Consider the following 25,094-nt stretch of genomic DNA (forward strand, 5'->3'; position numbering starts at 1 on the left):
TGTATATTGAGCAGAGCTGTAAGCGTACTGGTCCGGCCCTTAACAACCGTCAAAGTTTCTCATGTGGCCCCATGTGAAAATTAATTGCCCACCCCTGGGCTGGGGTTTGCTACATTGCGTGACCTAAATATGTAGCGGGCGGCAGGAATTGATGGGACTCAGAAACAGCCCACAGTTTAATCATTTGTTCCTTGTATGATTTCCAACTGATAAATCACAGTCATTTTGTAGTAGGATCGCAATCATGTGATCGTCAGCAGGTAACAGACAGTGTTCATGTCATGGTTACAGCAACGCAGTGCCGGCAGCTATATCTGGCAATGGGAAATCCTTTACAAACCCGTGGATCCAGATTATAAGCCGCATCACTGCTAAAATCTAATCACTTGGTCCTTGTGTCATTTCTGACCTTCCCTGAAAATTTCATCCAAATCCATTAGTCCGTTTTTGAGTAATGTTTCACACAGACAGACAGACGCTGATCGGCACAGAACTCCGCCGTTCCTTGGTGGAGTAATAAAAAAAAGTACAGCATTATAATGGTCTTACTGCCCAGAAAACTTTTTGGATTTCTCTGTGCTGCTATCCATGGCTTTGTTGTCACAGGCGTGCAGGATTTGCAGTGAAATCTGCAAAAACGTGAAAGGAGCAAAAATCGCCCAAAATCTGCTTGGGGTTCGGTGGGTTAATCTGAAACTACATCCCATCTACTATAGTTTTTTAAAGTTTGTGTGGCTGTGGTAATTTGGGATCCCTCTGCTCAAACTGATGACTCCAGAATTGTTGTGCTTCTGTTACTGTAAAGGCAAATGTGCTTATAAAAGGAAACAAACAGTCAGAGCGGGTGAGTGTTGAGTCTAAAATGATTCCTCACACCTCTCAGAATGTTTGATTGTCTGTTCATCACAGCTTGATAGTTTCTTCCATTTTGTGTTAACAAAGACAAAAACAGTTGCTGATAGGACGACAGGGAATGCAGTGGGTCTAAGTGACAACGCTGTATACGGCCGCCTCTTGCTGACTATAAGGCACAGTCTGTTACATTGAATTCTGAATTTAGTAAAATCAACTTTGGATGTTTTTCTCATATGAATAAGATGTGGCTGCTGTTGTTTGAGAACATAGATGCTGCAAAGCTTTGATAAAGTAGTTGCTATGCAGGTAGTTGCGCAACAGTCCATCATGCTGAGATAACTAGGAAGTGCCATATTTTGGGAGACACATAGTCAACTTCAGCAACTTTAGTCGCAATGGTGTCAGGTTTTACACCAGTTTTATCACTTCTCTCTGTGCCACTCCCTTTTTAGGCCACCTGAAGCAAATCTCCCACTGTGTGTGTGTTTGGTTCAGCTTGACTATCGCCCCGTCTACACTCAAAGTGAAGTCCAAGACTGTCTGGTGTGTCTTAGCTAATTAAAGCTAAATTATTGATACTCTTGTGAATTATTCAGAGGGGACAATTAGATATAGAAACAATGGTAAACACAGGTACAGCTGCACAGCCTGAAGAAGGGAGTGGTGGAATTGAAATGGAGAGGAGAGGAAGGGGGACAGCGTGGCCTTTGTTCCTCTGGCTCTTTGCCAGCCCTCTCACTCTGTGCCTCTCCCCTCACCACCACCACCAGCACCTCCTGTTTCATTCCCTTTTCTCCATGCTTATATCATTCCCAACACTCCTGGCCCAATGTTTCTGTCCTTGACTCTGCAGTGTTAATCTCTCTCCCTCAGTTTCACTCGTTCATTTTCCTTCCACGCTCCCACTCCCATCATTACGCACCCTTCAGTTTCTTCCTCCCTCACCTCCTCTTCTTCACCACTACCTGCTCTTTACTCCTCTTCTCTTTGCCGCACCCATTAGACTTTCTTTCTCCCTGTTGCTATGACATTAGCTAGCTGTAGCAGTGTCAGGCCGGTCTTGAGGGATGAGACTAAAGAGCTAAGTCTTGCTCTTTTCATTTAATTACTCCTCCTCTTTCTCTCCCCCCTCTCCCTCCATCCCTCCCTCCTCTAAGCCTTGTTCCCCCTTTATATCACGCCCTGCCTTTCTCTCCCTCCCTCCCCACCCTTTTTATCTCTCTCTCAACCCTCTGCTTCTTCGTCTGTTCCTCTTTTTCCTACTTGACTCTACCTGTGTTCGCGCATGCATCCTCTCCCTCATGTTCTGCCTGTCTCTCCATCTTCAAAAAGAGGAGGGGGTGGAGACAGGGGGGACATAACATCACACCCACATCTTTCCTGTGAAACTGCTGGGATCATATGAGATGCTACAGAAACTCCACCCATTTTGCCTCTTGCTTTTGCCATTGTCTTCCTCTTTTCCCTTTTGGAATAAATCCATATAAAGTGAGGCTACTTCTTGTAAACGTGCTGCTAATTCTAGCCATGCGCACACATTCACACCGTGCAAAAGTGTGGCTCTGCAAAGCGCACGAGTGGCAACGTGTCTGCTTCTGTGTTTTGGCCTAGGCTTGACCTTGATTACTACAGTGACGGTGAGACTCCTCATTAGCGTGGGACTGGAGGAAACGAGGTAATGAGGGAGCAGCATTGTCTTTAGGCACACAAATAGACATACGTACACATGCGCGCACCCAGATGCCGATGCACCGCTTCGTATTAGTGCTTGCATACACCTGCTGACACCTGCGCTTATGCAAGATCTCATACATAAGCCTCATGTCTACACACACACACACACACGCACACACACACACACACACACACACACACACACACGCTCCTTCTGAGTACATCTCAGTCTCATGGCCCCCCACTCAGTTGTCTCGCCTCACCTTCTGTTTAGTGTTTTTTCTCTCCCACACACATTCTGCCTCTTCCCCTGGTCTCTGTCTTCCTCTCTCTGTTCTGCCCACCAGACAGACCTCACAGACCTCGCTGCCCACTGAGTTCCTATGGACCTGGAATGCCACCGTGTCGCCCTCTGGTGGTCACACTCACACCTCAGAGGCATATGGCCTGAAATCATCATACGAAGTTTTATGAAATATAGCGCATTGTTGTGATGGGACTCTTACATGGTTCATACTTTACGGAAAAAAATGGCAAACTGAACATTTGTTATTCCAAACAACATTAAACATTAAACACCACTTTAATTTTTTCTGGGAATCATACTGCTGCCTTGCTCTTTGTCATGCACAGTTATTGACTGGCCATTTTGTTCCTCCCTTCTAATCGCCACTTATTAGTAACCATATTTTAGGAGGTCTGTCAAGATAGTAGTAGTGTGTCGAGCTGTGGTAAGAGAGATACTTTACTTTTCTAGCCTTGTTAAAATCTAAAATATCAAAAAATCAAAAAATAGATGTATTTACCCCATGGAGTAACAGGATACTGGATTGCAAGATGGTGAATATTCGGATCTCAAAATTAATATCCGGATACCACCATCGGGACGAATATTCGGATATTCGGGTCCAGCCCTAGTAATCTGCAAAGTTTATTAGTAGGGCTGTCAAAATTAGTGTGTTAACGTGGATTAATCCCACACCATAATTAATCAGATTAAACCTTTAACGCAATTAACGCATCTGCAGCGCAGAATGACTCAAAATCCCTGAAACGTCTCTGGCAACGCATTTTGAGTATTTTAAATTTGATGGGTCACTTCTACTTCACCGGCGCAACTTTTCCAGTGTCCAGTTTATCAGCTCAGGAAACACACAGACCAATTAGGTATGAGTTCAACCATCCCATATGGCGCTACTCAGCCAATGAATTGGTCTCTTTATTCCAGCCGCTAAACATCGCAGCTGAGTTCAGAAAACAGGTGAGGGACAGACGAGAGGAGGACGGACCAAAAGGTAAACAAGAAAAGCACTCAGAGAGTGCAATGCTCCGCCAAGACTGTTCATTCCTCAATTTGTGTATTCAGAAATCACGGAAACATAGAATCTGGCCAATCAATATCGATCGACCCACAGACTAACTAAACAAATACAAAATTGCCTTGCGTGAGCACAGGTATGTGTTGTGCATGCGCACGTTCTGTAGTACAGATACCGAATTGCGTGACCTAAATATGCAATGGGTCGAGTGAATTGTTGCAGGTGTTACCGACCCGATTCTGCCGGCCGCCGAACCATGGTTGGGCAGCCTCGAGTAGCGCTAGCCTGCATAGCTTAGCGTGGCTTGTTGATTGTAACAGCCAATATAAGTCTGGACAAACTTTGCAGGGGGAGAACGAGGCACTATATTGAACCGGGAGCAACTGTCCACACTTACAGTTCATCCAGGGTACACTGGCTTCTCACACTTGCTCTCTATGACTGGCTATATCATCAAGGTGCATCTCACTATGCCTCCAGTTCCACACTCGTCTCTGCAACAACACACACCGCTGCAGTGCTCCTCCTTACGTCACCCTCACTCACTCACACACACACACACACACACACACACACACACACACACACACACACACACCGCAACCTGCCTAGGTTAAAGGAGAGCAGGCTTGGCCTGCAACACAGGAAACTGACACAGCGTTCACTTGTTGTCATGGTTACGCCGACGCCGTCCCGGCCGCTATATCTCGCAACGGAAAATCCTTAACAAATCCATGGATCCAGACTATAAGCTGCATCACTGCCAAAATCTAATGAGGTGGTCCTTTTGTCATTTCTCCTTCCCTGAAAATTTAATCCAAATCCATTTGCCTATTTTAGAGTAATGTTGCAGACAGACAGACAGATTCACAGACAAACGTACAACGATCGTCACATAACACCGCCGTTCCTTGGCGGAGTAATGAACAAACTGACACCGAGAGGAAAGTCGTCCTGCACATGTTGACTATGTTTGGCTCAACATAAACTGTAAGCCAGCTTCTCAACTATGAACATAATCCAAACTAAATATGGTTCCAGACTCACCAGTTAGCTCCAAATGTGTTTGAGAACGACCCTGACACCATTCAGACCACGATTCAGAATACTGGCAGCTCAGTTCTCCCATTAAGCAGCAGGGGTATAAGGGGAGTGATATAAGAGAAAAAAAATGTAAAAGTGTTCAACTGTTTAAATTTTTTGAGATTTAGGTATTGTTAAAGATGTATATAAGTTGGTTCAGGTTGTTCAGTCATTATTTTTCACTTTATTTTCAGATGTACAGTTATATCAAAAGTTATTTATTAATAAATATTGTCAAAATGTTTCTGAACCGTACTGAATTTATTTGATTTGATGGTCAGTTATTGATTACATGCAGACACTAATAAAACTACTAGGTTATATCAATATATATCACATTAATTCAAGTTAGACATTAAGATTTTCTGGACCTTTGCTTTAATACATTTTCTCTGACTGGACCTCTTTGAAGTTTAGTTGAATACCCCTGCACTAAACAGCATGTTGGCCTTCTTTTTGAAAACAAAACCCCCCCAAAGACGGAACAGTCCACCAACTTAGAGTAATATGCACACTCTGCAGGAAAGAGTTTTTTTTTCACCGAAGCACAAGTGTTTAATAAACATGTTAAGTGCATATATATTCCCTTCTTTCTTGAATCTGTTTCCTCATGCAAATGAATGCGATTAATATAGATTAAAAATGAATGATATGATCGAGATTAATCAAATTAATCCACAACAACTTTGTGATTAATCTGATTAAAACTTTTAATCGCTTGACAGCACTAGTTATTAGGCTTAAAAAAAATCTCTGTTAACAACTAGCTCTTCAATCGCAAACTAACTCCAGATGCTTAGAGTTTAAGATAAGATGTACTTTATTCAAAAATAATTTTGCCGCCAGAGTACCATAAGCAATAAGTAATAGGTTAGTGGAATATACACAATTACACAGAGGTTAGTAGTAAAATAGAGTAGGATAAGCAGCTTTATCCTGCTAAAGTGAAGACCCACAGTTTCAAAAAACAACCCTAAAAAACTAGCCTTTACCATCTTGGCCAAGCTGTAAATCTGACACCATCATCATCGGAAACTGCATTAAGATGTGCATCTCAGAAAACCAGCAGTTAAATATGATGGGATTTTAGCGAATAGTCACTTCATATGCAGTTATCTAGGAATGTAAGCAAACACTTTAAGTAAAAAAGTGCATACTATCCTTCTGAAAGGGGATTTTGCTCTCGTTCACTTTCATGTGTATGCGTAAATGCTATTTTGTGTCTATGAGCACTAAATGTACTTCTTCCACCACTTCATAAGAATGAAATCATGAGTGAGATGAACTACCAAGTGCTGGGTGGAGAACAAAGAGGCTCTGTGGTCTTTGTGGACTCACTGACACTCATTGGTTGCCTCTAAAGACTCCACTGTGCTTCAAGAAATCCACAACTACTCAAGTGTGAGCAGTCAGGCTTGCCTGTCCTTCCACTTTCATGGAGTTGTCATAGTTTTGCCAAAGAAGTGCCCACATGCTGTTGTTATGATTCTCTCTTTGTCCTTATGCGACTCATAAAATAAATATGGCTGGAAAAAAAACACCTAAATGGTCAGTTTTGAGACAACATTTGATTATTAATAGTGTAATGGGGATCAATTGGAAACTTTATTGCAAGAGTGCAACATGAATTGTTTGCATTAGTGAACTTTGGATCTGTAGGTTGTGCAGCTATTAGTAATAAAACTGATGAATTTATAAACCAGAATTCATTATTGCAACTTCCTGTTTTTTGGCTTCATATTGTCCACATCATGCAGTGGCAGAGCTACATCTCATTGGCTGTCCCATTAACAGTTGGTCACATTCATTCACTGAAAGACCTACGTTGAAGTTGTAGCAGCACAGCAGCTGAAGAGAAAAGGCCAATTCATAGATTCTGCATCCCTGCGCACTGACTGATGCTGACTTTGAACACAGACAGCAGATGCACACACAGCTCCATTTGTATTACAGTAGGTTTAATCTCACTCACTGGATGTAGACTTTAGATATGTGTGCCTATAGGTTTACTTTTCCCCTCAAGTACGCTACCAGTCAAACGTTTGGACACACCTTCTCATTCAGTGGTTTTTATTACATTTTTTTGTACATTTTTTTGTAGATTAATACTTAAGGCATCAAAACTATAAAAGAATACATTTGGAATTATGCTGTAAACAAAAAAATGTTCATCTTCTTTATTAGTCTACAATGTAGAAAATAATACAAATAAATAAAAAGCATTGAATGAGAAGATGTGTCCAAACTTTTGACTGGTAGTGTACCTCAGAGCCTCTCATCTCAACCTGTGTTATTTTCAGCGATGGACACCCCAAATACAAATATATAGTTTATAACTGCTCTCTGTACTGCAGCAGCATAACAGAAATCCTGAAATTCAGTGATGCATGAATTAGAGAATATCTACTTGTTTGATTAAAAAATTTAACGTCAGTAAACATCCAACACTGAGCTTAAAATTGCTGCTAAAGATGAGAGAAATCTAAAGACTATGCTGTAATTGAAAGGCCAAATCTGAACTCCAAATCAGTTCGATCTGGGCAATTCATCAAGTATAAAGTGTTTGTTCGCTAGTGGTCATGACTGCATTTGGACTTCACTGTGGGTCTAATTCATGCCTCTGGTGTGATTCTTCTCTGTGGGAATGGCTGAGTGGCTGAGGCTCCCGGGTTTTGAAGTGTTTTGAGTTGTTTGCCCGACAAAATGATGTACAAAACATGAATTTCCAGAAAAGAAGCAGAATTAATTGAAATTGGTGGTCATATTAAACCGTTAGGATCATTCGTGCCTTGTTTGCATGTTAAGCAACATTGAGGATGTGGTTTAGCAACACACACATGCAAACACACAGTGTTTCAGAGCTTCACCTGGGTTGCATACCTGGAATTCTTGGAATACTAGTTGGAGGCCTTGAATGCTTTTCTCTCGGAAACACGAATATGTTTTCTGTAAAAACATGGAAAAACTCAGCTGCCTTCGCTTTTGACATGCTTGCTGCTCCAATAGTTAATGCTGATGATTTTTTCTTCATTTGAAGGTCAATCATGTTTTTGGATGTGATCAAGTCATGTGAAATTGAAACATGTGACATAACAATCATGCAAATTTCTGAGGGTAAGGTTGTCTTCCCCTCCCTCCCCTGTCTCCCTTCTCCATCTTTCCAACAAGAGGCTGATTAATTCTCACAATTTTCCTGCTTTGATCACTCCCCTCAGAAGCGGTACAAGTAGAGCTGTCGACACAGTGAGAGTGAGAGCTCTAACAATTCAAAGGTAGATCATCCCCCTCACACGCTGCCGTCTCACCATCCAATTCCATATTCAAGTGGAAAAGAACAGGAATGTGAAAATAAAAGCAGCAAGAGGGGAGAGGAGACAGGATAGAAAGAGATGTGAGAGAGATGAAAAAGGAAAAGATATGGTGAGGAGAACATCTGCTAGACCACGCTGACAAGTGACATAGCATCTGCAGACTACAAAAAATATGTTGAACAAATACAACAATATATGTATTTTTGTTTATTTAATGCACAATGTTTACAAAGTACTGTGCAAAAGAGAATGGCATGACAGACAGTGACAAAGACTGAAAGATAAGGTCTAAAGTTTGAGTTTCAAGCAAAGATTCAAAGGAAGGGTGTTCTGTGACTGTCTATGTCAGACTTCCAGTTTGAAAGTTGGTTGGCTAAGCTCTGACAGCACAGGCTTGGTCACCTTTCAGCTTAAATCTAGATTGTGGCAAATGTCTGAGGATCTGCGACTGCATTTAGGTTAATGGGCTCATAAGTTTAGACAACCAACAGTACAAAGCCCCCCCTCCTACCTCCAAAATCATGTTATAGATAAAGGACTATAAAATGCAGGGACTGAGGAAACACTATCCTATTTAACGCATGCCATGAGGAAACACCAGATGTGATAAAATAACACAAAATAAGCTAGATAAATAAATAAAATCTAATAAGATATCTATTATCCATTAATGCAGATAGAAAGAATAAAAAAATTTAAAAACACATTAAGAAATGATAAAAATGTGGTAATAAACTGTACATTAATTTGACTAAAATGTGTAAATAGGTGTATTTGTTCTAATTCATTATTACAACTTGTAATAATAAATCTGATAAATCCAAATCTCAGAGCCATAAATATTAAAATTGATCCTGGATTTAAGGCTGCAGAAGTCTAGAAAAGGCAAAATCAACAAACAAAAAATAAGTAATTAAAAAAATTCAAGCCCCACTCTCTCCCAAGGCAAAGTCCTGCATCTAACCCAGCGTACTGCCACTTCCTACTGCTGACTTTATGCTCTCTTAATTGGACTGGATTTAAAGGTTTATAATTGGTTAAAATAATCTGTCATGGGCTACAGTCAAAAAAGCCTGAAAATGAATCCAAGAGCACATACAGAAATCTAGTTTTCTCTCAGTCCACTTGATTAACAATATGCCACAAGGTTAGTGTGTATTTTTTTTTTTCCAGTGATGCTTAAAAAAATACTGCCTACTCCAGCTTAAAGTCATACGAACTAATGTGATAGTTATATGGCTCCTGCTTGGTGATTTTGAGTATCTTCAGATTATAGGTTGGAGGATCTCCTCTGACCTATAATTTGTACTGATCCTAAAACAACTTCTCACTTTCTCATCTAAGACCCAACTAACCCTAAATTTCTATTTTAGAAAAGGATTATAACACTTCAAAGCTTATCCAATCTGTTTTAAACATGCAAAGAGTTTGCAGGAAGAAAAACTGTAAGATTTAGAGGAAATATAACTCTTAAATGACACTAAACTATCCATTCCTCATTTGTTGATTAGGTTATCCGCTGTGTTTTTTTTCTACATATATTAGCTCCGTGTTTGTGATGAATTGTGCTGCAGATTCCTTCGGTATTTAGGTTGGATTTTTAATTTTTTTACTTAATCACTATGCAATTAGAAATCTTAATAGCTGGCACTTCACACAGATGCTCTGACACACTGAGGCCCTGACTCTTTGGGATGCTGGTTCTGTGCCCAGTCAGTTAGTTAATCCGTCCATGTGGAGGAGTAAGACGTACAAAGAATCATTTCTGATTTGTAGACGGTTCTAAATGTAATCATACGCAGTAGTTAAGACCCTGATTTAGATCTCTTGTTTTTACTGTAGGTGTAATGTATCTGGGTATTGATTGTGAAGCCAAAAGGAGATGTTACAGTATGTCGATCCTACTAAGAGGAAGCATCAGAATATCAATATGGCAAAGGTATAAAAAATGGAAAAGTAATAAAGGAGAATTAAAGTGAGAAACATCATAGGTCTAGTTGTTATTTAGCCACATAGCAACACCAGTAGCTTTGTGTAGGCACGTGTTGATTTTGTACCACAATAGTTGCTTTTTGCCATCACACATATTCATCACCTAATGCAGGAAGAACTAAATGAATTCAGCATGGTCAAAGAGCCACAACAGCATGGAGGACATTTAAGATTAACGTGTGCAGCGTCAGTAGGTCTCAGATAAAAAAATGTACTGAGCTTGTTCTGAAATACATTTCTGAGAGATCGCATCATGGAAGCTTCGTTTTACACTTGTTCATTAAAGATTACACTCAGCCACAGGTAGCTCTCCTCACTCGGTTGCTAAAGGGTTGGCTATTATAAAATATACCTGCATGTCAGCCCAATGGTGTGATCTCTGCTGGTCTCAGAAGGCTTGTGCATATGTGTGTGCACAAGCAGGCGTTTCATGTACTCGTTTTTTGCCCGCATGTGGGGTCAAAAAGGTGGAGAGCATAGGGCAACTCCCCTTCCATAGCAGACATTCGATTGGCTCTTGTCGCTGCTTTGACGCAGTTTGATTGGTTGCTCCGTCCAGCAGTCAGAGCGCTGAGCAGGTAGGGGTGGGTCTTCTCTCTGCTCTGTTGCTAGGTTACAGGTATACCCAATAGATGTGGAGATACAGAGATAGAGTAGAGATAAGGCTGAGGATGGGTGTGGATCTGAGTGTTGATCCGTGTGTGCAGATGTGTCGCTGTGTGCACGTTTGCCAGCGATTTTCAGCATCAGGGAGGGGTCGGCAGGTCAGGAGGCTGGAAAGAAGAGTGAAACAGAAGGGGACGACAAGACAGAGAGAGACAGAGGGCTTCCCTGAAAGTGGAAAAAAAAAACATGGTTTACTGTGTTTTAGTGAAAAGTCTTGTTCATACATACAAACATCATTTATTCCTCCAATCCAAACTAACAGCTTATCCAAACATTTGTAATGGGCCGAATATGGAGGGATCTGAAAACGCCAGAATTTTCTTGCCATTTCATTTTGTTGGTTTCAAAAACAAATGTCTTAGGAGTCTTCATTTTGGGAGGCTGGTGTAACACAAAATGTTTTTTTGTTTGTTTGTTTTCACTGACTTCCTGAAAACTTCAGGTGCAGCGGTGTAATTATTCCCAGCCAGGCAGATCCCAGGCCTGTGGTTGATTTGTAATTCATTAGAGTGTTGTTGTATTAATCACAGACTGCTCCAGACAACGCTGCTCTGAGAACAGCTGTTCCGCTGCACTTAGATTACAATCATAGAGCGGTCAGTCGCCACTAATCAGGGTCATTTATCAATCTGGAAGACCACACACACAAATGGGAATGTGCTCGTACACGCACACACTGATCGATGGCGAGGCAGGGCTGGTAGGAAGGATTGATGGGTGCTTGGCTGCTGCTTGGTGCATGTGTGTGAGGGAGTGTGCTGGCATGAGCGTTGGGAGGGCAGAGAGCACACTAAGGCTAAAGATCTGTAAAGATTAACCTTCAGTCCATTAAAATGGGCGTCAGTCTTGTCCCTTACAAATCAGTTGGACTGCGCATTTTAATTGTATATGTTTGGGCTATTTGCACAATTACCAAAAAAAAACAAAAAAAAAAAACTGGACACATTTGTAACAGCTTGATAAAAATATCTCAAATTAAGGTCTGTTTACTGCTTTGTTCCAATGCTGTCAATCACATCTCAGGGTTCCTCAGCAGTGATCAAGGAGGTTTGTCTTGTTGACTTCTGTGGCAATTTTAAGTTGTGCTAATTTAGCATTTACAATCAGTCTGACTATGTAATGAATGGTTTGTAACACACTATACGTCTGTTGTAATCAAAATGAATTGTTTATTAATGTATTTGCTGCTGTGGACATCTATAAGTAGAGGCTGCAGTATAAACATGAAGATTGATAATACAGTTAAACACACTTTTTATTATTTAAAATGTCGTCATAGGAGAAATTAGACAATGTTTGACCAATATTGTAAATTAAAAAACACTTAAAATGTACTTAGAACTGCTTTATAGCATCACAGGGTGTTATTAATAATTTCTTAATGTTTATGCTGCTTATAAATGACAAATAAGGAGATTTTCAGTGAAGTATTATTGAACAAGATGATGCTATTGTACAGCCAAATCCCAGTATTTTTAGATTTCCACGTGCTACTGTTCATGACATGTTGTATCTAACTTCTGTGTGTCATGCAGAGGTCAGATGTAATCCTAAACTTGTAAAATAATTCAGGTCCAGTTTTGCTAGTGTTTGTTTTATTACAGAGATCCTGTTATTTTCCTAATTTACACATGATATAATTAGAATTTCCAAGGTATGAACAGACACTAAGCCCTATAGGCATGCATTTCCTTGGAGACTGCCTTCGGTGCAAAGCTCCAGGGTTTGTTTGCAGTTCTGAGCTTTCCTTAATGGCATTTTGGCATTATTGAGACTGCTGTAAGTCAGACTCCAGCTCATGATCGGAATGAACTTTCCTGTGAGATTGGTGTAGCTGTAAACGGCTTCACGACTACTTCACAAATTATAGGTCCTCTGCTTTTACCTGTTTACTGTGAAGCAACGACAGAGAGCGAGATGCTTCTGATGGTTGGATCTTATAAACATTCCCCACACTTGTCCCGACTCCTCCATGTTGGTCAGGCCAAGAACAGTTGGCTGTCTGGGAAATCTGTCAGACTGCTGAGAGAAGACGAACGGATGGGTGAGACAGAGAGGGAGAAGAGGGAGGCGCAATGGGGGAGAAGGAGGAGGAGAACTTTTGCTTTTTTTTCCAGTGCTGAGCTGATTATTGAGTAAATGATGCTTTCCAGTTTGTATTTTTTTGTCCCTTGACCCAACATTAATTTTCTCTGAATCACTATTATTTCCACTCCTCGTCTTTTTACCTTTTTTCTACTTTTCCTCCAACTTTGTACATGAGTCTTATCTGTCACTTTTAAAGTATCTCTTTCTTTTTTTTGTTACCTATCACTTTCTTTCACCTTCTTTCACCTTCTTTCTTCTTTTCTCGTCTTCTCTATAACTCGTCTGCTCATTCTGTCTGCCTTTTGCCTTCCTTGTACTGCTGATTCATAATCTCTGTTTGGATAGAAAACAGAGGGAGGGAGCTTCTGTCCTGATGAATAACAACAGGAATTGGGAAAGAGACGGAGAAAGCGAGAACGGGATACTGAGGCAGCCCAAACTGTCTGTCTGGCTGGTGCTCCGTCACTTGGTCTATCTGCCAGACTGTCAGCAACTGTGTTTCTGTCTGTGTCAACGCTCTCACCCTGAACCAAAATTTCCACAGATCATGCTGTCAGGCTTACCAGGTTTGGTTTACTACCGCTATTCTTAGGCCTGTGCCGTCCAGAATCTGTTTAAATTATGTGACCTGCTGTCTATTTTCTTTTTTCCAGCACCTCACCTGGGTCTGTCTTCACTCTCACACATTTAGACCACTTACTATTATGAGAAATGGAAAGAGGCGGAGGTGAGCTGGGATGGGATACTAATGGAATCGTAAGAAAACAAAAGAGATGGAAAAGAAGAGAGGGAGTAAAGGAGATTATATGGCAGCAAGAGAGAGAGAGGAAATAAAGGGAGAGTGCAAATGTTAACAAGAATATTGGGGAAGGAAAAAAAAACTAGTTGACCGAAGTGCACCATTGGGGAAGCCTGATTCATAAGTAGGAAGTTGTTTCTGGAGATAACAGACTAAAGCCTTGGAGTGGAGTAGTGGGAGACTCACAGAGGGCCTTTCCTGTTTACTCATGTCTCCTTCTCTTCCTTTCGCTGCTGCATTTTTACAATTCCTCACTTTTTCTTTTTGTAGAGTTGATTTTTTTATCAGCCTGAGTGGAGAGTTAAAACCTGAAATGACCCTGACTCTGTATGTGTGTGAGGAGAAAAGAGAGAGAGAGAGTAGTTTGACTGGCACACTGTGATCAAAAATGTAGGTCAAAGATGAACAATTTGCAAATGAGGTGCTGGAAAAGGGAATGAGAAATATAGGGTGACAGGGACAGCAGTGTCCTGCATGTGTATGTATGTGGGGTTGTGTCAAGTAGCTTTTTTTTTTTTTTTTTTTTTTGTTTCGACCATTTTTAGCGACCACTCTATGTAATGAGCTGAACAGGGTGACAGGAATGAGGCTGCATCGCTAAGTCCTCTGTGGCTTAAATCACACCGGCATTTGGCTTATACCACACTCACGCACACACACACACACACACACACACACACACACAAATACAACCTGCCAGCGAACGTGTGAGCTTGCATGTGTGACTGTTTTTGCAAAGGCCAGAGCAGGAAAAGATTTGAGAAAGTTTAAGCACGACACGGCGTCTCTCCCTTAATGTGTTTCATGTATTTATATTGTGATAAATTTTGTTTGCTGCGTCGGATTTATTCTCCTCATCCTCCTTCCATATCCCCGATTAACATAATTGGGCAATCGCCTCGCTCCTCACAACATTAAGCAAATAATTTAATTCACTTAATGAATCTGTCTTAATACTTAACCCTAATTGGAGTTCCCTAACTCTTCCTGCTCCCCCTACACTTCACCTTTTCCTCCTGCAAGAGAAAAACAGCAGAAAGGAAGAGGTTTGCCAAGGGTCATAAATGTCTTTTATATTTAGCTTCACTGAATGTTTTAAATAGCTTTGCTTTACGCTGCAGGCATAAATTTTACATAAATTTCGCATAAATCCACTTTTTTTGTTGTTGCCAGAGCCGTATTCCTAATCCACACACAAAACTTGTTTTCAAAGGTGTAATTTGCTGCTGATGTGATTAAATAAAATGCTATTAACATTTGCGGTGACGCGTCGTCTCAAGCTCCCTCTCTGAAGTGTGTCTAATTTTTCAAATCAGCCTTACTATTGTACGAGGCTGATTCCATTATGACTCAAAGGGGGAATGAATGGAGGGATGCACAGTGTGAGTGAGTCACTATCAAAGCTATATTTGTGCTTGGATGTGTGTTTGTGCGACTGTGTGTGCCCCGCATGCCCGTGAATGCATGCGTGCAGGCGTGTGTGAAGTTAGCCAGCAGTAGCAGGGTTATGAATCAGATCAAACACACACACACACACACACACACACACACACACACACACACCGCCTGCTCTGGACTGAGTTGAAGGGCTCTGACCGGGTGTGACTTTGATCCTCACCACAACATCCGCTCTTCCACTCCAACACTGCTTTTCTGCTACTCGTCCATCTCACGTGCCCCTCAGGACACTTACCCCGGTCTCGAGTTACTCCTCTCAGATCTTCAAATAGAGCTCAGTGTGGTTTCAAACACAGAAGATCCTCCAGTAGTAATTCGACACTCAGTGTTTAGGATCCAGATTTGGAGCCTGCAGATCTGGCTTCAGGTCTCAGAGGGAGGGTTGTGGTTGGTGTCACCGTCTCAATGGCCATGAAAGTAATAATAACCCAATATATATGAGTAGTGAACATGAATGGTGGGATTGTTTGAGGATGAGCCAGATGTGCAAATGTGGTGCAGGGCGTACTAATATGTTCTTTAATCTGTTATTCTATGAAAACCATGTTACTAAGTTGATTGAAATATCACCTGAAGTCCTTACCGGCATCGCAGCTTTTGGGTTTTTCTTTGTTGATATGAGTCTCTGGAAATTTAGAGCATTTTTTGTGGCTCTTCAATTTATCAGCTAATTAAGTATGTTTGATTTCATTTGACGCACACATGAATGCTTCTCATTCATCCATAATCTCACACACAGTAATGGCAACAGGGCTGATAAACAGGTTGCGATCAGGAGCAACTTTGGGTTTGGTGTCTTACACAATGAGGGGCTAGGGATTGGACCCCCCTATACCTGATGGACAACGTGAGCCAACACCTGAACCACATCTGGCCTTACTACTAGTCCATGCAGGTGTGCTTGTTTTCTTTGCTTTTAAAACATGACAAGATCACTACTGTAATAAGTTCAAGTCAAAGTGTTGAAAAACTGCAAAATATACCTTCGGACATAGCTGTACTGTTATTCACCCATGCAGGTAATTTGGGTTGTGACATTTCTAGAGATCAGCCGTTCAACACCATCCTAATGCGATTAAAGTAAGCTGAATTTTGTTTGAGTAAAGCTTATTAAACTCAACATGTATCTTTTATTATAGTGAAGTGTTGAAGCCTTATTTGGTATTCATTCTGTTGCCAATCTCATCTGGATGAATTTGCCATTTAAAATAGGCTGCAGGATGCAGTTAATTTTAAATAGTATGAATGTTGTGGGCATTTATCAGCTGTGTTGTTGGTATGAGTAAGAGAAACTCTATGTCTGTCATTGAGCAGTGAAACTGCAAATAAAGATTCGATCGTCACTCAGGTTCAGCTTTGTTCCACTGTAAAGTGTTTTAAGTTTTGCAGCTGTTTGGAAAGGTGGATTTAATTGGTCACATCATATCATGTGACTTTCATTTGGGTAACATAGCCAGCTGCCTCCATCAGCTGAAGTAACTGAAATGAGTGGCGACTGACAGATGTTTACACTTCAATCAGTCTGATGTGCAAATATACGAGTTACTGTTATAAGAACAATGGTTCTTACTAGAAAGAATTGCTTCAGTTACTGAGTAATCCACAGTTTTCTATGGACAAGTTTTGCCCAAACTATGCTCCAGGGGGATAAAAAGTGTACACAAATCATTGTTTTTTTTAAACTTTGTCACCCAAAGTTTTTTCTGTCATTGTTAGCATTTATGCAGCAACCATGACAAACTGTATATTGCTACTAAAAAGGAAATGAGCAGTTGGCATTTTGTTCACATCACCATGTTGTCTTGCCTGTATGCACATGATCAGATGTTATAGTGGCAGCTCAGAAACATTAAAATCCATACATAATAGAAATCCACATCCAGCAGATGCTCTGCCGTGACCTTTTCAGCAATGCTACTTCCTGTGTGTGATCCAAAATATAGACTACAAAAGTTTGTCGAGGATGATAAAATGTAGAGAACAACTGTGTTAAATGTCTCATGAGGGAAGGGAAGCTAATAAGCTAAATTTTTACATGTCAAACCTAATAAAGCATCTTCAGGCTCATCACCCAAAGGAGCACAATGAATTAACTATAATAAGAGAACAGCAGCTAGCAAGGCAGCTGAGGCTGTAGTTATCCCTGAACAGACACGAACAATTATACAGTGATAACGCTAAAACCACCGCAGTTACAGAGGAAAATGGCAGAAATCTATAACAGCAGATGAACGACCTCTCAGAACATGAGATTTACTTTGTTTGCTGAAGACCCAATCACTGATATAATGGTAGTGTTTGTTTTTGGTTATGTGTAATTGTATAGGAAGGCATTCTGATTCAAATTTCTTTCACTAATAGTCCTTTTTACCCATCAGTCTTTGCCACAGAAGTCAAGCAAAGGCATCAAAACACAGACATCGTCTCCTGTCAGAAGCAGTAATATCATCCATCCATCCATCCATCCATCCATCCGTCCATCCATCCATCCATACAATCAGTCGAGGATAAATTTCCATACATTTGTTAAGAAATCCTTTGAAAATCTGCTTCTTCAGGTCTCTCAGTTTTTTTTTAAATTAATGTTTTAGCTTTTTACCAGTCTAGATAATTTCTATTTGAACAGTGTGAACAAGAGGTGCTAATTGCCAAAGCAGCAGGATTTCCCACGATGCAGGCTTGGCAAAATATAAACAACTAGACAAAAGGCCAAAAAGAAGCAATGGAGGAAGAATTAGAATTCAGAGATTGCAACTACATGAGTTTAACATATGTAATGATGTGACATGGCGGTATTTTGCCGCTCTGGTAGTTTTCTTTAATGGAAGTTGTGCAAAGCAGCTAATCCTTGCTAATCCTAAAATCATGGTTTCAGTGTCGTATAGCAAGTATTGAAGTCAAGGACAATGTGTCTCACATTAAAGAGAAAAACAGGAGCATGCTTCTCACAAACACTGATGAAAGAAATACCGAGACATTTAATTGATCTAAATATGGCAGAACAGAGGGAACATGCGGACAAGATGTCATTACTTCATCTCTCTAAAAAAACTCAACCAACGATGTGTCCTCATGGTTAACTTTTACTTCTCATGTTTTTGAATGACCCTATGTGTGTTGACCTGTGACAACCACCAGTTGTCCAGGGAGGAGGGAAATTCAGGCTCACCTGCATTTCCCTCCTCTGGACACTGTCCTTAGCTCCCTGTAATCCTCATAACTAGGACTCCTGCTTTAGAAGAGATGGAGACAATCTTTCTCACAATGGAGATGTGTGCAGACGCTTTGATGCTTTATTCACATCACATTTTCAAAGGACATGTCCAGTTCTTCGGCTTCCTCACACCTTCCCCTGCCTCTAACCCCCGCTCCCCCAGTGCTGGCTCGGATCGATCCAACCATGTCTCCCAGTCCCACATGTCATCTTTTTTCTTTGACACACTCTCCCCACTGCTTGGTATTCTGGAGTGGGAATGCATGCACCATCGCAGATCCATCAAGTCCGATCGGAATGCCGCACCGTGGCTCCGGAAAAACAGAGGGATGAGAGAAAGGAGGAGAGAGAAAGAGGAAAAGGGGGGAGGGGGGGCAGGTCAGCGGCTTGTCAACATCTTTCTAGGAGCAAAACGTCGGACTGACAGGGAGAAAGAGGAGTGGAAGAAGATGAGAGTAAAAGAAAGAAGAAGAGCATCCTTTGATTTTCTGAGGGGCCATTTTTGTTAATGTCCATTTCCTTTCAAATCAGCCTCTCTGGGGGATTCAGGGAGGACACAAGTTCTTATCCTTCATCCTCTTTAGAGCACAGATGACTCATTCTCTAGTACACAAACTTGCATCCACAAAAGCATAGACTTTTAGATTTGTTACACTGAGTGTCTTTGTACTGTACGATAGCTGATAGACATGTCATAGATACAGATGCAGCCAATGAAACGGATCCTCTATCGACTGCCCTTCAAACAGTTTGTCCCTGAGTAAGATACAGAAACAATGAATTATGTCTGTTTTGTCATATTCATGTAAGATCTAATCAATTTTTATTTCTGCAGCAAAGTTACCAAGTCAGCTCGACACATTGCAGCTTAAGAAAATGCATCAGCACCCAGAAAAAAAAACATTACCAAGCAAATCACAAGTAACAGCAAGAAAAAAAAAGCAACTGATAAGTTAAGGTGTTTGTTAAGTGAATGCACATATTAGATGCAAATCATTTCTGATGTAGAAAACATTCAGCTGACATAACTGATCTGTTTCTGCATCTTCTGTTGTCTTCCTCCCTGGACACCATTGAAACATGTTTGATGCAACCTGACATGAAAGAATAATAACTTTCCTGACGTCTCTCTATGTTTCTCTTCCAGTTGCCCAAAGTTTAGTTTTCTTTCCTTTTTTAAAGGACCTTTACAACTGGTTTTGTTTCTGGCTTCTTCTCTCTTATATTGCCACATTGTGACGACACTGTGCAGCCTGGTTTATTTTCTCTATAGCAGTTAATGGAAACAAGTCTATTTTCTCACATTTTCTCTTTTTATGTCGTGTGTCATTTCAAAAGTTCACTTGCAGTTCGCCTGACTTTTGTACAGTCATGAGCGCATTGAAAAAATCTTGGGGACACTCCAAACTGATGAATGCCAGTTAGTTTTAATTTTCAATATTTTGACTGTGTGGTATGAAAGATGTGGCTTTAAATCTGTAATAACAGATTTCATTTGTCCAATTCGACATTAACATTTTGCAGCATCCACTCTAGTTTTGGTTCGTTTGGTTTCTCCAGATATTTGGCTCTTTAGCTGCCAGTTAAACTGTGTTCTCCAGCTAACTGCTAACTTACTCTCTGTTTCTGACGAAGGTTACAGTGGGATTATCTCTACTTTCATAAAGTCAGAGTTTCAGTTTATGTTGTTGTAAATTAGTTTTACGATTTACTATTTGTCCAATAGTTTCAGTGTCAAGTAATTTAATTATCATCATCCGATTTATTATTGTTACACTAAAGTATAGTTTAACTGTTGCTTTCCAAATGGACCTTTTTGTAGTTGTAATTTTTAAAATGACCCTGTCAAGGTTGAAAGCATTAATGTACTTATACTACACAGACCAGTTACAATTAATAGATATAAGGAGTTGGTGTAGTCAGCTGCTCCTGTGGTGGTATTTCTGACCCCACTGGCTTTCAACAAATCTCTCTTCATTACAGTGCACACACAGCTTTTCATTGCACATTCTTCTGTAATGCATACTGATTTTTTTTTGTATCATCAACTCACTTTCCCTCTCTTCAACTTGCTCATCATCTCTTTCCTTCTCCTGTCAGAAGGAAGAGAAAAGCAGACAACCAAGTCCTGATCGTATCAATGTTTTTTTCTCTTCTTTTCTTCATTTATCACTCTCTTTCTTCTGGTCTCTTGTTCTCCAAAGCCTCTCCATCCTCGCTGCGTGTTCTCCCCCATGGCTTTCCTCTACAGCAGTGCGTTGCCTTGGTAATTACCAGTTGTCTTAAACAGACAGATGGAATAAGAGAGAGTGACGGGCAATTTTCCCAGCGCCTGTTTTTTGCATGCATGTGCACGCAACTCCCGTTTTTTTTCGCGGGTGCTCTGTACGCACGCTTCTTTACCTCTCCTCCATCTCTTCCTCCTCGCTCTCATGCGCTTCCTGTGAGTTTGCGTCTGTGCACGGCCGATGTGCGTTTTGTGTGTGTGTGAAGCCGACGTGGGGAATTACCTGACAGGATGTGTTAGTCGAGGATGGGAATGGGACAGTCTCATCTCCTGCTCTTGTGTTGGCCATTTTAGATGCCAGGTGTCACTCTGGACCTCTGCAGGTCCCCAGGAGGGATCACTGCTCTCCCCTTTCCTTCTCTTTTTTTTTCCCAGCATGCCTTGAACACAGCAATGGAGTTAAAAAAAATGTCTTTGCCTACACTGTCAGGGAGGTGAAGAGAATCTGGGTGTTATGATGGGACTGACACGCATTATCACGATGTCAGAGTTCACCTATGCATATTCATGTCGTCCAATTAATGTTTGTCTTTCAGGCTGGTATGATCAGGACGGAGCAGGAGGAGTTTTTTATCGAGCCGGTGGAGAGGGGTGATGGAGTGATAGAAGAGGAGGAGGAGGAGGGAGGAGGAGGAAGGACACACATCGTCTATCGCTCCTCAGCCGTTAAGAAAGTGCCCATCAGCAGCACAGCGGCAGATTACCACTCCAGAGGTTAGTCTATGGCTCCCATTGTGCTGCCCTCCACTTTTATGCATCCTTCACTGGAAGCTCTTCATGCACACTTCAGTCCTGCGCTCTTGTCTCCATTTCGACATCCAAGATTATTCACCCGAAATTTAAAACCTGCACAAATCTTGCACATTTGTGATCATAACGCCTACGATACATCCTGAAACACAATCTAGGCCTCTTAGATAAACAGGTATCTCAAATCATTCTTCCTTCACACACACCTTGTTATATAATCATATCAAAGTATTGAATGCGACGGCAGTGAGTCACAGTGTGAGCACACCCTGCTGTCAGAAAGATTACACCTACACACACTCAAAACGCATCCTCCTGTCACTGCACTAATTTTCCAGTGAGAACGGAGTGACATATGGAGACACACGTGTTTGTAAGGTAGCAGCCTCTGTGTCTTTTACAGAATTATACGCTGCCTTCACTGCCTGAACAATTAACAGCTGGCACACAAGTGTTTGGTTTCTCATCATGTTCTCCTCCATTTTCTAGTCTACTGATAAAATCTGTGAAATGAAACCACACAAAGGGGCTTTATTTTATAGAAAACCATAGGAAACCAGAGAAGGAAGACACAATAGGCTTTAATACTCAAGGTCGGACTACTATCACACATACAAAATTATGTTTTCATCATAAAAAATTATTCATTTATCTCTTTTGTCCTGTATTACGTCACAATCTTATTTTTTACAATGTGAAAAAAAAAAGCTTTTATCAGTCTTAAGCAGAGGTGGAGCATTTAATGTGAATGAATGTAGTTTGGAAGACAACTACTAAGACAAAAGAGCAGATCATACACTTTCACTCAATAGATGACACTTGCATTTACCATGACAACTAGTCTTTACTTTCAAACTAAACAAAACAAAATTAAAGGTGGAGTATGCAATTTTACACTTTCTATTAAATTTAGTAAATGTCTCTTAATGGCCCGCCAACTGTTCTGGTGTTTGTATACAGGCTCATGCTTGTGTACAAGACAGAGTATGTCATATAAATCTGGCACAGACTGGTATTTATGAAAATATGAGTAATAGTGAAATATCAACAATCTTTCTCTAGAATTGCAGACTCTGTATTTAATGCAGTCGCCATAGAAATTTGTGTAAATTTGAGAGAATACTACATTATCCATATGTTGTCTCATGCCACAAACTGACCGCATACAGTATTTTCTGCTGTGAAACTTGCATATCAGATTAAATGTTGCTTTAACTTGTTAGAAAGAATGCTGCATGTTTTTGCAGGTGTGTTTAGCAAAACTAAAATATAACATAATTTACGTTTTTTTTCTTGTAATTGAACTAGAAGCTGATTACATACTACAATAGCGTTGCCTACATCTGCTGTTTTTTTGTATTAGTTTTGTGATGGTCTTTTTGTTGACCTTATCACTGAAAGGAGTAGAAATATACCAAAAAGGAAGAAATACTCAGTATTATCAGCTCTACTGTCAGGCATTTCAGCTTTTGACTTGCAGGGGAAAATATCCTGCAATGCATGCCTCAGGCTTGTGTCAGTAGAAGTGGCCGTCCAATCACTCTGATTGATTTGATGCCTACAAGTTAATCAATTGACCCCGACGAGTGCAAGAGTCTGTGTCTCAACTAATCACCAAAGTAGAAATATTCTCGAGGAAGCAAGGCACCCACGTTGTACAGGTGCGACTCGAAGCACTTTATAATGGGTGCACTGGAATACATGAGATCTGTGTCTTCCTATTCTGAGCAGTTGACTCAAGAATGTCTAATAATACACAGAGAGAGAGAGAGAGTTTCCATAGGAACACCCAGTGAGGACAGACTGCATTAGAGTAACACAGATCTGCTCCCACTGTTACTGATACCTGGCAGTACATCCACATACATACACACATATGTATGAGCATGAGCACGTACACACTCTGGGGGAGGGAAAAAGAGGAAAAGAACTTTACAGAAACACACACACATATATCCAGGATATAACCACACACAGCTTACACAACTCCCTTGATCATACATTTACACTTCTGAACAGACACACATACACACACGCTCCCTGCACACAGACACATTGACACACACACACACGCACGCACGCACGCACACACAAGCGCACACAAGCGCACACACACACAACGCGTCTCACTGCTCCTTGTTGCCTTTGAATCTTTCTTTCTAATGAAGAGTGGGGTGCAGATCAATAGCGTAGGATAGAACAGGCCACTGTGTGTGTTTGTGTGTGTGTGTGTGTTTGTGTACGTGTGTGTCTGTGCGAGGATGGCGTGGGCATGAGTTCTGTGGTTGTCTGGCTTTGAGTGCTGGGATTTTCAAGGCTAAGCAGACAGACAGACTGACAGACAGACAGACAAGCAGGCATGTGCTGCTCCCAGTAGCATTTGATGTGGATCTCTCTCTTTGTTTCTCTTTTCCTTTTTTCACTTTTTTTTAATCTCTTAGCTATTCTGGACCACAACATTATGTAAACATAAGGTTTACCTTCCAGTTGTTACATCACATCACTGTAATATCAGATCCACAAGGATGTATAGGAATCACATTATAGCTATTCTTGACTTTTCAGGCGCTGTTTTCCTCTCAGATTAAAACCAAATCACATTCCTCATCATCTCTTTCTCAAACAATCACTCCCCCTTCCTGTAGATCAATCAAGGACATTAGCGAATTAATTAATAATCAATCAATCATTCCTGAAGATCTTCTGCGCAAGGCTTGCTTAATTCACAACCAGTTATTGAATGTTGGACTCATTTCCTGGCTAAAGACAGGGGGAAGGAAGTTATATTTAGCAAGGTAATAGAGGAGCTCAAGAAGGAGAGAAAGAAAGATGAAGAAGGAGCGAGATTGATCAGTTTCTTACGCCATAAGATGAGGAGGTGTGAATCAATGTCCTAAGTGGAGAGAGCAAGCTTTATTATTAATGTGGCACATTCGTCAATTAATCGCTGCGGCGATAGAAAACGAAGGATTGCCATTCATGAATTTTTTTTTATTTTTTATTTTTTGCTGGGCGGACAGCTCCATCTTTCATTCTGTCTTTTCTTCCCCCCCAACCATTTCATTTAATCTCCTTTTATCTGTAGCTTTGACCAGTGTCTTCCTGTTCTGCTAGTTTTGTTCATTCGTAACCAACGATTTTTGTCATTTTGTTATGTTTTTTTTTTTTTTTTTTTTTACCCTCTGAGTTTTCCGTCACTTGCTGCTTTTTGCCACAAGCATTCTCATCTTGCTTCCCTGCATATTCCAGAGGCAGGACAGTGAGGGTGGAGTTTAGTGGTTTTGTCTTATTTGACTGTCTGTGCATGCGTGTGTTCCTGCAGCTGCATGTATACAAGCATTTGTTTGTTGTGTTCAGGGCAGTGAGACATGATGACCAGACAGATGGAATACTACAGGGCTACTTCCCATAATCCCATTCATCTATTTGTCTTTTTTCTTGGCTGAAGTCACACATAAGTATTATCCATAAATGTCATACATTTTCATTTTCTTATTGTTTCTTGTTGATATTCATACAGGATTCACCTGATGTGAGGCTATTGCATGTTATATTTTGGCAGCCTGGTATCATTTAGGTCTATTTTGAAGATTTGTGT

The 25,094-nt window shown here is 40.8% G+C and overlaps 1 protein-coding gene across 3 annotated transcripts in view; it reads left to right on the plus strand.

Moving 5' to 3' along the window:
* Nucleotides 1-25,094, plus strand: part of LOC111569503 (A disintegrin and metalloproteinase with thrombospondin motifs 2) — a 135,619-nt gene that overhangs the window by 40,326 nt on the left and 70,199 nt on the right. For all 3 annotated transcript variants that reach the window (XM_035948804.2, XM_023271659.3, XM_035948805.2), the window contains exon 3: nt 21,283-21,460. In XM_035948804.2, the coding sequence (XP_035804697.2) occupies nt 21,283-21,460 (178 nt within the window). The remainder of the gene's footprint in view (nt 1-21,282; nt 21,461-25,094) is intronic.

The sequence above is a fragment of the Amphiprion ocellaris genome, chromosome 13 (assembly GCF_022539595.1).
Source record: "Amphiprion ocellaris isolate individual 3 ecotype Okinawa chromosome 13, ASM2253959v1, whole genome shotgun sequence".
Classification (NCBI taxonomy): domain Eukaryota; kingdom Metazoa; phylum Chordata; class Actinopteri; family Pomacentridae; genus Amphiprion; species Amphiprion ocellaris.